Source organism: Meles meles, chromosome 12 (genome assembly GCF_922984935.1).
Source record: "Meles meles chromosome 12, mMelMel3.1 paternal haplotype, whole genome shotgun sequence".
Taxonomy (NCBI): domain Eukaryota; kingdom Metazoa; phylum Chordata; class Mammalia; order Carnivora; family Mustelidae; genus Meles; species Meles meles.
Window position 1 is genome coordinate 91,948,155 of NC_060077.1, and position 15,700 is coordinate 91,963,854.

The 15,700-nt window shown below is 40.6% G+C and overlaps 1 protein-coding gene across 1 annotated transcript in view; it reads right to left on the reverse strand.

Moving 5' to 3' along the window:
• Nucleotides 1-7,114: 7,114 nt before the first annotated feature.
• Nucleotides 7,115-15,700, reverse strand: part of LOC123953831 (cytochrome b5) — a 37,331-nt gene continuing 28,745 nt past the window's right edge. Inside the window, exons 3-5 of the mRNA XM_046024258.1 lie at nt 13,228-13,257; nt 9,146-9,180; nt 7,115-7,484 (exon numbers count right to left, since the gene is read on the reverse strand). Of these exons, the coding sequence (XP_045880214.1) occupies nt 7,403-7,484; nt 9,146-9,180; nt 13,228-13,257 (147 nt within the window). The 3' untranslated portion in view covers nt 7,115-7,402. The remainder of the gene's footprint in view (nt 7,485-9,145; nt 9,181-13,227; nt 13,258-15,700) is intronic.

The following is a 15,700-nucleotide window of genomic DNA, read 5'->3' on the forward strand; positions in this document are numbered from 1 at the left end:
AGAGGGTGTTATGCTAAGTGAAATTAGTCAATCAGAGAAAGACAGTTATCATATGATCTCACTGATATGAGGAATTTAAGAAACAAGATAGAAGATTATACGGGAAGGGAGGGAAAAATGAAACAAGACGAAACCAGAGAGGGAGACAAACCATAAGAGACTCTTAATCTCAGGAAACAAATTGAGGGTTGCTGGAGGGGAGGAGAGTAGGGGAGTGGGAGGAATATGGTAGCTGGGTGATGGACACTGGGGAGGGCATGTGCTATGGGGAGTGCTATGAATTGTGTAAGCCTGATGAATCAGAAACCTGTACCCCTGAAACAAATAATACATTATATGTTAACTAAAAAAAAGAAAGAACATTATAGTAGGGCATATCAGATTTCTAGGAATTTTATACAATTTCTAGAATACTTGCAACATATACTTACACAACACAAAGAAGGCTTAGTATGACTTATTTGACAATACTTCCCATGTAACCTAACATATCAAATAAGGCTAATTAGTTTAACATCTTTCTAAAAAGATAAGGTGATTTTACGAATCTTCTGAGATGCAGTAGGGTCTCTGGAAAATCCCAAAGTTATCTCCAGCTCAAAAAGACATCAATTAGAATTTGGTTTGGGGGAAGTTTGTAAAAAATATCACAAGGTTTTAAAGCACTTGGTCAAATAGGATCACAGGCCACGGTGAAACGATACTTAGTTATCCATTTAATCATAATGACAAAGACTTTGGCAAATGCAGACAGTTAAACAGTTGTGTAAAAAACTTAGCTCTATCAACAGAGAAGACTCAGTTTTCTTTAGTAATCAAAGCCATGATAAACACATTACGAAACCAGGAAATTATTATATTTTTTAAGATTTTATTTACTTGAGAGAAAGCGTATGCATGAGCAGGGAGGAGGGGGAGAGGGAGAGGGAGAAACAGATTCCCTGCTAAGCAGGGAACCTGACATGGGGCTCAATCCCAGAACTCTGAAATCATGACCTGACCATGGCCTTTGTTTTCTAGGCAAACACAGAATCTTTGATTTCTAGATTACTTAAAAAGTTAAGGACAAACTTTTCACAACCTCTTATCAAAAGCAGACCAAAAGTCCAAGAACACTTTGCCCTTTTAAAAGAGAGAACACCCAAATCTAATTTTGCAGATTACTTTTTTCTTTCTTTCTTTTTTTTTTTTTTCAAGAGATCATTCACACATGGATGGGGATACAGAGGGAGATAATCATTTTTTAAAGATTTTATGTATTTATTCGGGGGTGGGGAGCAGACAGGGAAGACAGAGAGGGAGAGGAGTCTTAAGCAGACTATGGACTGAGCACAGAGCCCAAGGTGGGGCTTGATCTCATGACCCTGAGATCATGACCTGAGCCAAAACCAACAGTTCAACACTTCACTGACTATGCCACCCAGGCTTCCCAAGGAAAGAGAATATTAAGCAGGTTCCACACCCAGCACAGAGCCCAGCTTGGAGACAACTCAGAGCTTGAACTTAACCTTGAGATCATGACCTGAGCTGAAATCAAGAGTCAGACACTTAACCAACTGAGCTACCCAGATGCCCCTGCAGATTACTTTTGACATTAAATTTACTTATTGAAAAAAGCTTGACCATACATAAAATTCTTTTGCAAAGATTCCTTTTCCACAAACTTCTACAACATTTTAAATATCCCTTCAAAATTTTTGCCCTGTTTTTCCTTTCCCATTCTGAAATAACCAGTTTCACTTTAGAACAAAATTACTCTCTTTTCTCTCAACAAAAATGTATCTTCATTCCTCACACCTTCTCTTACCAAAAACACGCATCTTACTTTCCTTGCAAATCTTTCCCTTATTATTTCTAGTACCTTCCACAGGTTCTAATTTTTAATGCTTCAAATATCTTAATTTCTTTTTTTTTAAATTTTTTTAATTTTATTTATTTTTTTTAAAGATTTTATTTTATTTATTTGACAGACAGAGATCACAACTAGGCAGAGAGGCAGGCAGAGAGAGAGGAAGGGAAGCAGGCTCCCTGCCGAGCAGAGATCCCAATGTGGGGCTTGATCCCAGGACTCTGGGATCATGACCGGAGCCGAAGGCAGAGGCTTTAACCCAGTGAGCCACCCAGGCGCCCCCAAATATCTTAATTTCTGAGGAAAATAAGGAAGTTAACAATTGTGAGCTGTCTTTTCCTTCTGAATTCTCTGACTTGGCAAATTCATGAATATATGTTATATTTCCTCAAACACATGCTTTCTCAGTATGGCACAACACCTGCTCAGTCATAGACTCAAATAGCTTTAGCTGCTCTGCAAAGAGAAGCCAGAAAGTAGACAAACCTATCCATACTCAGTAATCAATGTTTCAGTATTTTATTCAGAAACGGCCTAGGTATTCCATGACTAATTTAACTTAACAAAACTTCAAGGTTTCAGGTTACAAAAGCATTTGGGAAAACTATTTAAAAAGTTAAAAACTAAAAAAAAAGAAAAAAAATGTTAAAAACTTCTGACCCACTTATACCTAGCTACTCATTCTCTCAACAATTGTTTACTTATGAAAATTCCATCATACCAGGTTATTTTTCCTGATGACAAATTTTATAAACCGAAACATGAGCTTATTCGACTAATAAATCCAGGCAGAATAAAAGATATAAGTGTGCATATTTAATGTTGATAATTCTATAGACATGTCTATTTCAATTAAACCAACAAATTCTAATCAGCTTTAATACTGAATATTTTCCCATATCACATGAACCTGAAAAACATTTAGGCCTCTATGCTATTTGTGAGAATTTTATGAACACAATTCATTTCAGCACCCAATTTTCTTTAAGTCAACTGGATAGAGCTCTTTTACAAACTTTGGCAAGCCATATGGAGGTGGAAAATACCCCATGAGAACAATATGTATGTATAAACACCTATACACATAGACAGAAGTCAACAGAGACCTTACAGCTTTTGTTTTAAAACTTTAGCCATGAGACAGGTAGGATAATGCAGAACTCACTACCTGGATGCAAATTGTATGTCTGGAAGATGAAATAAGTAAATGTTACCTGCTCAGGTGACTAAAGTTTTTTTACTGGTATTTGTGGAGAAGACACTTAAGATTTTTGCCCAAGTTTCATATAACCCTTTCCCCCTTCTGTTTTTTCTTCTGGTAAGAAAGACTTCCCTGAAGTGTGTATTCAAAGACCAGGGTCTAGCTAAGGGTGTGGGGAAAAGACAAGGTAGAACATTTACATCCCAAAGGCATGGGGGTGGAGGCTGGGGGGAAACACACCTAAGTTCCTCCCAGAAGAAAGTTTGTTTCCTAAGACAAGAGTGTTTACAATACTGACCAGCCATTTGAGATGGATAGAGGTGGTTTTAGGATTGGTAACAATAGGTGAACTTTGAATTGATCCCAGAGTTGCAAAGGGTTGCAAAGCATTGCAAAGTCTTGATCTGTCCATCTAACCACATTATCTTTGATTTGTTATGTTTCAGGGAGATTTCCAGCTAAGATGAAAATCAAAGATTTCTATATTCTGTATTTGGACCTGCTTATCTTTGGAAGTTTTAGTAAATCCTTTTTACAAAGCCTTCAGAAGGCTTTTCTTTCCTTCTGGATGCACAATCTCATTTTAGCTTAGGGGAGAAGGCCTACAATAAAATGACAATTAGGCACTGAATATCAGCTTCCGGTCTGGCCATCTTCTGACCACAGACTTTACAAAAATCTTTTAAATATTTTGTTAGTTTTTAGCTGGGACAAACAATAAATATTTTTGGCAGGAGTGAACATGCCCTCCTGGATGTAAGAGGGGTCCCCCCCAAAGAGATACAAAGATGACTACCTTCCCAAGATCCAGGGAGTAACTCCCAAAGACAGCCAAAACGAAGAAGTGACAACTGTCATGTCCAAGGCAGGCAGAAAGCCAAGGCAAGTTCTTAGGACACAAAATGAGACAAGTGAAAGGGTGGGGAGAGTGAGTCGATAACCAATGGGTTTTGGAAAGGAAGAGACAACTCAAGAAATTTTATTTTCCCCTCTTGACTGGGCACTGCAGAGATCCAGGAGAGCTGGCCCTGGTAAGGACCCTCACCCTTAGCCCGCCTCTGCCAGCGCTCCCAAGACCTCACCTGCAGGCTCCAAGTGGACTTGGTGCAGCTTCAGTGTCCACCAGAATCTGGCAAGGTTTTCCGTTCATTTTCAGTCTCCCTTGGCTGTTTAAGGGAATAACAGTCATTTACCAAAAAACCCCTGAAGTCCCATCAACTCTGGGAGGGGCCCAGATGGGAGTTCTCCTTTGAGAGTAGATACGGAGGCACCCACAAGACCACTCAGCTGCGGTCATGAGTTCTATCAGAGTGATGGGAGCTCAGTTCCATCCTGGTTTTTTTTTTTAACTAATCTACTAGTCTCAGGAATTGGTCCATTTACAAACAGGGCAGCAAGAGCAAGGTTGAGTGACCTCATTTATTATATGCAACCGCGGTACCATAGGAAGAGAGCTTCCAGACAGGCTGGAAAGTTGGCCAAGGTTCATCTTGTTTGTTTGCTTATTTGAATAAACCAAATGAGGCAGGCAGGGAAAACTCCTTCCGGCAATGGCTTTTAAAAGATCAGTCACCATTTTTGCAAGCATTTTCTGGGCTGTGAGGGAACTGTAATTAAGAGCGAGAACCCTAAATATCTTCAGGTTTATACCAATCTGCTTCATGCATCCATTTCGGGGCTTCCTCAGGGCTAACGAGCATGCGCATAAGCCCACAGAGATCTGGAAGCCTGGGTCCCCAGACCTGCTAATGACTCTGAATTCTTCAGGAAACTTTTGGGAATCCTCCCTGGTCTGAGGAAATTCTTTGACTATGGCCCCTTAGTTCAGTCTTTGACCAAGGAGTTTAAGATATCTGAGGAGGATCTCCTGCAACCTGGGGGAACCCATTCTGTGTGTTTGGTTTGGGAGCCCTGGCCTTCAAAATCTTGCCTAATGGGAACATTCCTCATAATGGCCATCGTAATTCTAGGTTGTATTCAGTAAAACTTTGTCATTGTAAATATCTACAGCTTCTGGACCACAGTTCTTAGACAACAAATAAGAAGTTGTGCCAACATTGCTTCTCGGCCTTTTGGCTAAGATCAAGTGTAGAAGTTGTGCCAAAAGGTGGTGTGATCAACTCTTGGAACTACAGCTTTGGGTCTTCTGGAACCAAAGTAATATCCAAAGGGATGTGTTGTTGGCGTGGGGACTGTGTGGTGTTCTCTAGTGTATCTCACCACATGGAGACCTTCCTGAGGTTGGCGGGTAACCTAGTGTCAATCTAACCTGTTCTGTGACCAACTTCTGGGTGAAGTTGGGTGGCAAGCTTCCAACAGCTATTAGACGCTCAGCCCATGCCCACCAATCATACAGCTTTGGGCGTCCAAGATTCCCATTAGCAACAGCCTTTAACTACACAAAACACACTGGATCCAGGCCAGCTTACGTCACACCCAGTCTGACCCCAGTTGGCATGGGACTGGGGACAGGACTACACCATCGGATCCCAAACAAATGGAGAACTGTGGCGTGAACCACCAGCAACACAGAATTGGAGACTTGACCAAGGGCTGAGGATCCTGATCCGATGGGACTTCGGACTGGACTACCAGCAGTTTTCACCATGAAGTCAGTGACTGTCATCTAACGTGAGCTTGTGAAGCCAGTTAGGTCAGGAGCTTGACACAAAGAAAGCAGAGCTCAGAACGGGGAGGAACTTACCCATGGCCCTTGGGAACAACAAGAAAGAGAATGCGGTTTGTGGGTGCCATGCCTGTGTTTCTCGTGGCCCCCGAAGCTGTCAGAAGTGCCCTACAGATCCCATCACTGCCACCCAATCTGTTAAAATCCAAAATTCATCTGAATAAAATGTAAAGATCTTATTAGTTTTATTCAATAATTCATCAATCGGGCAATATCCTGTCTGGCAAACAGAAAGAAACTCCAAGAGCTATACCAAATGGAAGACATTCACGAGCAGAGAGAGACTCTGAGCAGAGCTGAGCTGTTTCAAGCAAAGTCACCTGAGTGTGAGGGGTTGGCGCGTGGGGGTGGGTGTCCACCAGGGATTATCTTGCTAGCACTGACCAGATTAATTCCAGACTGGCCGGCCTAAGATGCTACTCCTGAGAGAGGCTGAAACTGCCCAACAGTTTAGGTATCAAGTCTTGGTGTGGTGACATGGGTTTAGCACAAGTGACTCAATTTGGGGCCTGTTGCCTCTTTTTAAACAATACTCTGTAATTAAAAAATTCCTTTCTAAGGTGTTTCAGTTACTTCTGAAGAACTCCAGTGCTTATCAGTTGGTTAGTATGCCAACAGAAACTTGTACAGTCATACATAACTACAAAGTACTTAGAATCTAATTCATCCCTTAAGCTTCCGCATTTAAAAGGAAAAAAGGCATGGGGAAGAGAATAAAGATGACAGAATTAGTCTGTCATTAGAATTAGTCTGGAACTCCAATGAAAAATGAATGGAGCTGTACCAGACTTCCTCTGGGCTCACCGCCACCAGCCACATTTCTTCAAAAATCGGATTCTAAATGTCCCATAATCTCCTTCAAATTTTGTTTTCGTGAAGTAGGAAATCAACATTTCCTTAATGAGTATGTAAAATTTTTCCTCTGAATGAGGATTTTTTTTTAAACTTTAGAACTATATGACTGAGAATCTCTTCAGTAAATTTTTAGTCTGTGAGAGGGAACAGTTAAAATGTCCTCTCATGGTTCACAGGTTTCCTTTTACGTTGACTGTAGTTTTTAATCAAAGAAGAGATGAGAGTCTTTTTCATAGGTCCTATAGGTTCCCTTCTCATTTTATCATCTATTTCAAGTAGAAAAATTAGAAATCTTCATTTCTGAGCTTTTCTTAATTCCCTGGGAAAGGAAACTATGCTGGAGCAGGCAGTCCTGGCTTGAGGGAAACAGGAAGCCGCCCCAGGAGAGATCTAAGACACTGTCCGTCTCACTTCATAGAGACTACTTGAGTCTGAATGATTAGCACATTAAATGAGTCTGCTAAATAATGAGATTCTAAATGTTGGAACAGTTATATCCCAAACAGACAGGCAAACATGGTGGTATATTTTAAAAGCCAAATGTATTTTTAAAAGATCATGCTTACAATAAGTAAATTATGTAGTGATGGAACATCAAAAAAAGTTGATGAACAAAAGGCACATTCTAAGTGTTCAGGAGTAGAAAGAACAGAAGAGTTCTTTTGGTTTGGTTTGAAGTAGGAGAAAAGGGAAACAGGTATGTTAAAATTATTTTTCAGGTGAAGGTTTCTGTCAGTTGAAGCAGTTAACATTGGCTTCTTTCTCCCTGGTCCAAAGCAGTCTCTTCTTTCCTTGGCTTCTGAGAATGTGTTTAATCTTCCGCGGTATAGAAGTGATACATCAGAGCCACCACAAGCGCGGAGATGGCTGGGATCACCCAGTTGGTCCACCAGCTGGAAAGAAACAGCAATGATGCTTGCATGATGTTCGACGCACGGGACTCAAAACCTTTGCTCCTTCTAATTACCATGAAAATCACTGTGGCATGTCTGTATTACTTCTATAACCTGCCTGGACGAAACATCAACTCTGAGTTGCTAAAAGCAATGTGAGCACAACACATGCCCTAGTATACCAGCAAGGGCTCTAGCTTTGTAAGAAATTAATGATCCCCAACCCCAGGCCACTTACTCTATTTCTCTAAACTTACACAAAAAGCTATCAATCGCTCCCTCAACAGATGCTACCTACAAAAAGCGACTTACCTAAGGACACCAACTCTGGGTTCTGTATCACAGGTTCACAAAAGCGAATATTCCTTACAGGTTTATTCTACTTACATACGTTAAGAATTTAAAATAGCTAAACTGAGAACAAAAAAATCAAGGTTCTCATCTTGGAAGAGCCATCAGCAAGCTCTACAACCAAGAGAAGCAGCACATCTTCCGGACTGTGAAGTTAAGGAGTTTGAGTCGTAGGATTATTAAGGTTGCTATGAGCACCACCGCGCTATGTTCCGTGATTCTGTTTTGAAAATCTAATCTTTACCCACACATAGTAGATTTACCACATGAAGAAACCGTGTGCCCAAACTACTGAATCTGTGGTTCATAGGTATAAACACAGAAAAATCCCTAACTTACACTAGGACTTAACTTAACTAGGACTCTTTCAGTCCTAGTGCCTAGAATTTTTGATTGACTATAAAGGACAGATTACAGATCAAACCAGACACAAAACTAGAATGACCTTCAGTTTAGATATGAACCTACAGTTTCTTAGAAAACAATACAGGCTGTAGAAGGTGAATTAAGCTAGATAATATATTTTCTGTCATAAACCTACTATCTAATACTCTTCAAACATCAACCCCTACAAAGACTGAGTTCAATAAAAAGATCTAAACTGCAAAAGGATTACAAATATCACTTTCATCTTGCTGGGGTTTTCAGTTTTCATTTAGAAGGAAACTGACCTGCCAACAAACATAGGGTGAAGGACTACGGCCTGAATGCAGGGAACGTACCAGAACCCCTGGTGCAGTTACGTCTGACAGGGGGAAATAAAATTGGCTTAAATGTGTGGTTTTGAGCTTGGAGCCAAATCTCTCTACGAGAGAGATATATGTGGTTATGCAAGATGATATGGTAGGGCTGCCACAAACGCTAACAGGATCTTGGACTGTGACACAGAAATCCAGTCCCTAGACCAAGTATTCATGTTACACTTAGAGGAATGCTGAGCCGAGGCTCAGGGAGAAATAATCACTACAATTTAAGAAACGGACCATATACTGAATGAGAGAGCACATTTGCCTGGACAGTAAAAGACTGTGTAGGCCAGAGGACGACCCTGGAGGAAAGGAGACCTAATCTGTTCAGTCTGCAGCTGGAGGGAGAGATTCGGGGTTGTTCTGAAGAGTGTCCAGAGGCTGAGCTCTCTGACGGTTGAGGAGGGGATGTCCTCAGTCATCTGGGTGCCAAGTGGAGAAGACCCTGGGCTGTACACTGAGAGGGGGTGCAGTGGGACCCTGAGTCCTCAGGTGGGGAAGAGCCCTAATCACACCCTGATTCCACTGGCCTTTTGATCGGTTTAAGAGAAAACGACGACATACCTGGAATTAGAATCAACAGTAGTAATGAGAGTTTCCTGGAACACAAGAGAAAAAGTGAACTTAAAGGGAACATCTGAACATTTATTCAATTGACTAAGAACTTCTTTTAAAATAAGATCACAATACTCAGTACATTCTTCAAAACACATTGGAATGGAAAATTATAACAAACTTTTCACTAAAATGCCTAATTTCACCATTTTTAGAAGAAAAAAATTTAAGAATCATCTGTATTTAGATTACTTGCAAACATACCCTAGGTAATTTGAAAAAAATGTTAATAATGGGCGACATAAAATATCTTCTACACAATACACATCTGAATAATGTAAAATTGAAAACAGGGATCATGTCCATGGGCACACAACCCCACGACTACCTTGAGGAAGAGAAGTTTAATTCTTTAAAAGCATGAATGAAACCGTCAGTAAAATCAGTTATTTCATTTGAATTTTATATGAAGTAAAAATGTACCCAAGTTGTATAAAAGGCATGTCAACCAGAAAGAGAAAAATAAGAAAGAACTGTCATTTAAATCAGCACACTGTGGACCACCACCTTTCTTGGCCTTCTCTAACTCTGACCAGACAGCTCTAAAAAGTGGAGGCCTCAGGAACTAACCTCACAGGATCACCGGCCAAGAAACCTCCAAATAAGGACAGCCTTTGTGTGTCCTGGGGTCTTTCACAGTTGGCCTATTTTGCCTTCCAGAACTTTCTGAGAGAAGTTCTGTCAGTACCATAAAAGTGAACTAATTTTGGCTCTAAAAAAATACACACTTCCCCAAACAGATGAACAACTAAGGCCTGAGGGAAAATACACTTTTCTGGGCTTGAAAGCTAAGAAGCATTCTTTAGAAATTTCACACCAGCAAAAAGTATTAGTGCCTCAGAGGAAGGTAGCCGTAAGTAAGGTAGCTTCACCTGAGAGTTCGTCTCTGCAGTTTCCCAAAGCACAAGATAAGCCATTAGCAAAACAACCCACACTCCGCAGTGAGGCAAAGCTATAGAGAGCGAGCCAGCGCGTTAGAGAAACCCCATGAAAAGGCACAAAACTGTTAGGGAAGAGCAAGCAAACCAGTTAGGAGACCCACAAACCTGGAAATGTGGCCTTTAAGATTCCTGACACAGTAGGGGGGAAAAATAAGTCATTTAAAAAGAAAACTTCACACATTTATTATCTTTTTAAGCAATGTTAAATCTTAGTGACTACAAAAGTATTCATAGCTACTGCAAGATTATTTTTCAAATTTTGCATATATGAATAACAGTAACAAGGATTACCAGAAGTTACGGGTCTACACAAAATGATTACTCAGCTATTAGAAGACGTAATAAGTTCTGAAACTGGAGCACAAAGGCTCACTGAAAGTGAAACATTATTGACAATAGAAAGTTAAGCCCAGAATAGTAAACAATGCAAACACAGATCTGTTATTTTGTTATACCGAGCACGTGCATTTTACCAAACATGCTGACAACTCTGTGGAAACTAGGCTGGCCTATCCTTCCTCCCCCTTCCATCGCTGCTCTTAGCATTAATGCTAAAACTGTTAGGGCACCATCACTGCCAGCAACAACAAAGATTATGTACATTTCTGAGTGTTTATTATCTGTTAGGCTCTTAACCCAGAGATGCCTGAGAGTTAAAGCAAGTTTGAATTATCACTTACCACACTGATGAAAAAGGAAACTGAAACTGTCCTGCCCGTCCAATGGTCTGAGGGCCCCAAGCTGGGCCTCTGTGTGTAACTAACAAATATGTCAACAACCAACAGGCAGAAAAGACCATGGTTTTTTATTACAGCCTCTGCCACTTGTTCACTCTATGACTTCACTCTATGACTCTACGCTCAATTTCACATAGCAAAAATTAATAATTCCATCAGTACATGAGAAGCTATATATAAAATCATGCAAAGCTCATCCAGTTTTTGTAAAGCAAAATCATCTCATTTATACATTCATCTACTTCAGCCTATTCCTTAATTGGAAGGCTTTCCTAAAAATATCCGGGACACTGACGCCTTGGAGTACAGAGCCTACAGAAAAGCTTAAGAGACTGCCCCGGCCGAACCTGGGACTGGTGCTAGCCGTGGTCCTGCAATGTGACCCCGAACAAGGTCAAAGCTTACAGCAACATCTGAGCTTCACTCTTACCTTCCCTGGAAGGTCTATGGATCCCACAGGGATATCATAAGGCCCAAATAAAGTCACTTAAACTGCAATGATTTGAAAACCACAACAAAAAAAGCTATTGATACTACTGATATCCTCCATGTAAGCAAATTTAATAGATATAAATTTGTTTAAAAATGCATCATTTTTAGCTCCACAAAATACCTTATTTTGGCAACTAAACACCATGTTTTCCTTTGGGCAGGGTCAAGCTAATAATCTTTGTTGCTTCTTATTTCATAGTTCAACTAGATATTTTCAGGGGCAGCAATGAACAAATTCAGACCACAGCTTACATGTATCAGCCTGGAGACAGACAGATAGTTATATGGAGATACACACACACCAAAAGAAATACCTAAGGACACACTCTTCTGGCAAACTAAAAGTATAAGAAAGATAAACCCAAAAAAGTGGTCATGTGTTTTTTTTTTTCATTGTATTTGCTTATGTCCTCTAAAAAGACAGCAAGTTCTGGTCCTACTTCTGCGGATACAAGCAAAGTCACATGTGTTCGAAAAGAGTCTGTCTTTAAGAAATACAGCAGCATGGGAGGAGACCTGCTTACCAGCTCAGCTCTAATTTCTGTTTGTAGGCATCATTGTTTAGGATATGACTGGATCTATATTAAATCTAAGTTAATGTAATGAGCCTGATCAAATCCTTGTTTTATTATAGCTGAATGATTTGCAATAAGATTATTAACATATTGAACACCTAACGGGAAAAATACATACTTTTTCCCTGACCTGACTGTGGAGAAAAAGCAAAATCTACCCGCATCACAGGATTTCAGTTACCCCAAAAGTAGCCTCAAAAAAGGTGCTAATATTGTATGACCCAACAGCAAGCACTCAGCAACTGTTACAGAGACAATTCGAACTCTGAAGTCCATTTTTTATCTTCCCAAGGTACTGAGATCACCAACACTGAACTTGTTGAATAGGGAAAGGAGAGAATATAAATGAAATTGCTTTGTAGGAAATAGCATTAATTAAGACTTATCCTGTATCATCTGGGGATGAAGGTAAATATGGCCTTTATGCTCTATTGGATTTACTGCTCTGATTTTGCTGTAGATTAAAGACAACGTCATGTCAACAGCAGCTAGTAAATGAGTTCACCAGGTCTACATACAAGCCCTTGCAGTCCCAATGTTGGGCTCTGATAAAAGCAAGAACAGGAACCAAAAAAGAAAAATTATTCTCTCATTCTGTGGTTTAAGCAAAATGTTCCTCCATGGTCCTTTAATTACAGGCCAACAACTATTCTGTCTGCTTGTACTTGTCAGGGACTCTGGTTGTTGTCATCAATTCTTACTGTGGATTTATCTTCAAACGTTAAGTGAGAAGACCAGCGCAGAGAGAAGGGCTAGTGACCCAGGGGATAAAATTAATATCCCTTAGAATATATTTTCCTTTCCTAAGGAAAAATGCATCACAAGTTATTATTTCATTTGATTAACATTGAATTCATCCAAAAATACTTATTTAACACCTATTATGTCCCAGGGACAAGGAGATAAAGAAAACATGGGTAGTGTCCTCTAAGGCCTCTGCTCAGATTTCAAGTTCTCTGAAAATAAGGCTTGTGTCAAATTTTTGAGATCAGAAGCACAGTGCTTACTTATAAAAATAGCTCTTCAAGAGCTATCTACTGATACTTAGATGAAAAAATGGTGTACTGAGAGTCTTACAAAGAGAACACACAAGCTGTCCTAATGAAACAGGATGGCTGTTCTATGCACAAAATATTTTCCTAAGTTAACAGGTTACATGTTCATCTAACCTAGAGAGACCTATGCTGGCCTCATTCAGATAGCTAAACGACGCCTGCCCTGCAGTTTGACAGGTATGAAATACAGTGAAGATAGGCACAGCCACGGAGACACTGGAGATGACTTACCGAAGGCTTGGCTAACTTTGCTCTGTCATCCTGCAATAAAAAAAAAAAAAGGGCACGTTGTAGAATGAAAGGACATTTACAAAAGTACCATGTCCAAGGGAGTCACTTTTATCGAGATTTTTTTTTAAAAAACATTGCTGTTCAGTAACTAGCACTTTAGGTCCATCTATCTAGATTGCTCATTACGAAGTCTGATCCATCTGACTTGACTGCAAAAATTAATAGCTGATTAAGTGATTCTCAGTCTAGAGTTCCAAGTTTAGAACATCACCCGTGATAATCACATCTATGCACTTGTGCACGTACGCATTTACTAGACTTGGATTTTGATCTTCAATTCGGGGGCAACTGAGACCTAACTGGATCCTCCCCCAACACCCTCGGAAATGAGCGCAGGTGTGTGTGTACCTGTGCATGCGACTGGGTGCGGCATCCTTAGCGAAACCCTGCACTCTCCCAGCTGCAGGGTTATACTTCTCTTAAACCTCTGGTTGAGATAGTCCAAACTAAGGTCACCTAGAGGTGACTACAGGGGATCACAGTTGGCAGATGGGGCGGAAACGCTGTAGTCACAGCCTGAAAACCCACCTCCTCTATACCCGCAAGTTTAGAAAGTTAAGAATAAGGATAGAATCAAACATTTTAAGGGAAACCCCTCTGGTTACCATAAAACTCAACTTTGGTCAAGTATGAAGACGACGATGAAAGTATGTGGGTGAATACACTCTCCAGCTAAGGAAAGCTCACTCCTTCCTTAGGGGGTAACCCTTACCCCTCCTACCACCAAACAAACAAACAAAAAACCCGCCTCCCCATTCAATGGAAATTGCTCTAGAACAGATTTCCTGCTTTCAGACCTTCCATAAAGAGCCTTTAAGCTTTCCTTCCTTCATGGTTATTGCAAGAAAAAAACTTTTCTTGGGGGGGGGGGGAGCAATGCTAAATTTCTTAGCTTGCTAATTGGTATACGGGAGCTTATTTGATTAATATTTTATACAACACACCTATTATTTGTATTTACAAATATTTTATAATAAATGACAACATTAGAATTACTGGCAAGTATATTTGGCAATTATATGTGATTTTTATTATAATGACAAAACTTTTCATATGGGTTTTGCTTTTCAGTGGTTTCTCAGCATGTGTACTTGGGCTAAGGCCACAGGCCCTCACTAGCCCCTTTCTAACATCACCACCCGCCTCTGGCTGGCTCCGGGTGAAGCAGCATGAGCAGGGAAGCCCGCATAACCGTGCTGAGGGACAGGTGCTCCCTAGAGGTAAGAACAGCCGCATGTCAGGCATAGGATTCACTATCTACTTAGAGAACTCCGCCACCTCTTCCCAAGAGTTCGGATACATTCCAGATAACTTCGGTTGACAGATTAGCAAAGTCTCATAAGGTCATTCAAAATTGTCACAGAAGGGCCTAAATTCATATTACAGCCCTGGGTTTATATAAAAGCTAGATTAGGCAGCATTTTCCCCAAGTCAGTTCAGGGACTGGCACCAAAGTTGAAGTTCTCAAAGATCTGGGATCAAGTGGGAAGAGTAAGGAGAATGTGTGGGTTTTACAGAAGACAGACTGGTTTAACATGGTTTAAAACCACAGAGTGGTTTAACAGAGGTGGTTTAAAATTTTTTAATCATTTTTTTAGAACTGAAATATTCTCAAATTATGACAGTAGAAGGGAGTTTCTTTTTTTTTTTTTTTAAAGATTTTATTTATTTATTTGACAGAGAGAGAGGTCACAAATAGGCAGAAGGCAGGCAGAGAGAGAGGAGGAAGCAGGCTCCCTGCAGAGCAGAGAGCCCGATGCGGGGCTCGATCCCAGGACCCTGAGATCATGACCTGAGCCGAAGGCAGGGGCTTAATCCACTGAGCCACCCAGGCGCCCCTAGAAGGGAGTTTCTTAACAAATGTTTCTTTTTTTTTTTTTTTTAAAGATTTTATTTATTTATTTGATAGACAGAGACCACAAGTAGGCAGAGAAGCACACAGAGAGAGAGAGGAAGGGAAGCAGGCTCCCTGCCCAGCAGAGAGCCCGATGCGGGGCTCGATCCCAAGACCCTGGGATCATGACCTGAGCCAGAAGCAGAGGCTTTAACCCACTGAGCCACTCAGGCGCCCCTCAAGAAATGTTTCTTAAGGGGCGCCTGGGTGGCTCAGCTGTTACATGCCTGCCTTTGGCTCAGATTATGATCCCAGGGTCTTGGGATCGAGGCCCGAATCGGGCTCCCTGCTCAGCGGGAAGCCTGCTTCTCCCTCTCCCACCCCCTGCTTGTGTTGCCTTTCTTGCTGTGTCTCTCTCTGTCAAATAAATAAAATCTTAAAAAAAAAAAACAAACAGAAAAAAATAAAAATTTCTTAAAATATTTTAGTTACAAAAGAAAAAAAAAAAAAGAAAGAAACCAGCAGGGTCAATGACCCCCACCTTCTAAAATATGTTGCTCCATGACACTTCATAGTCTG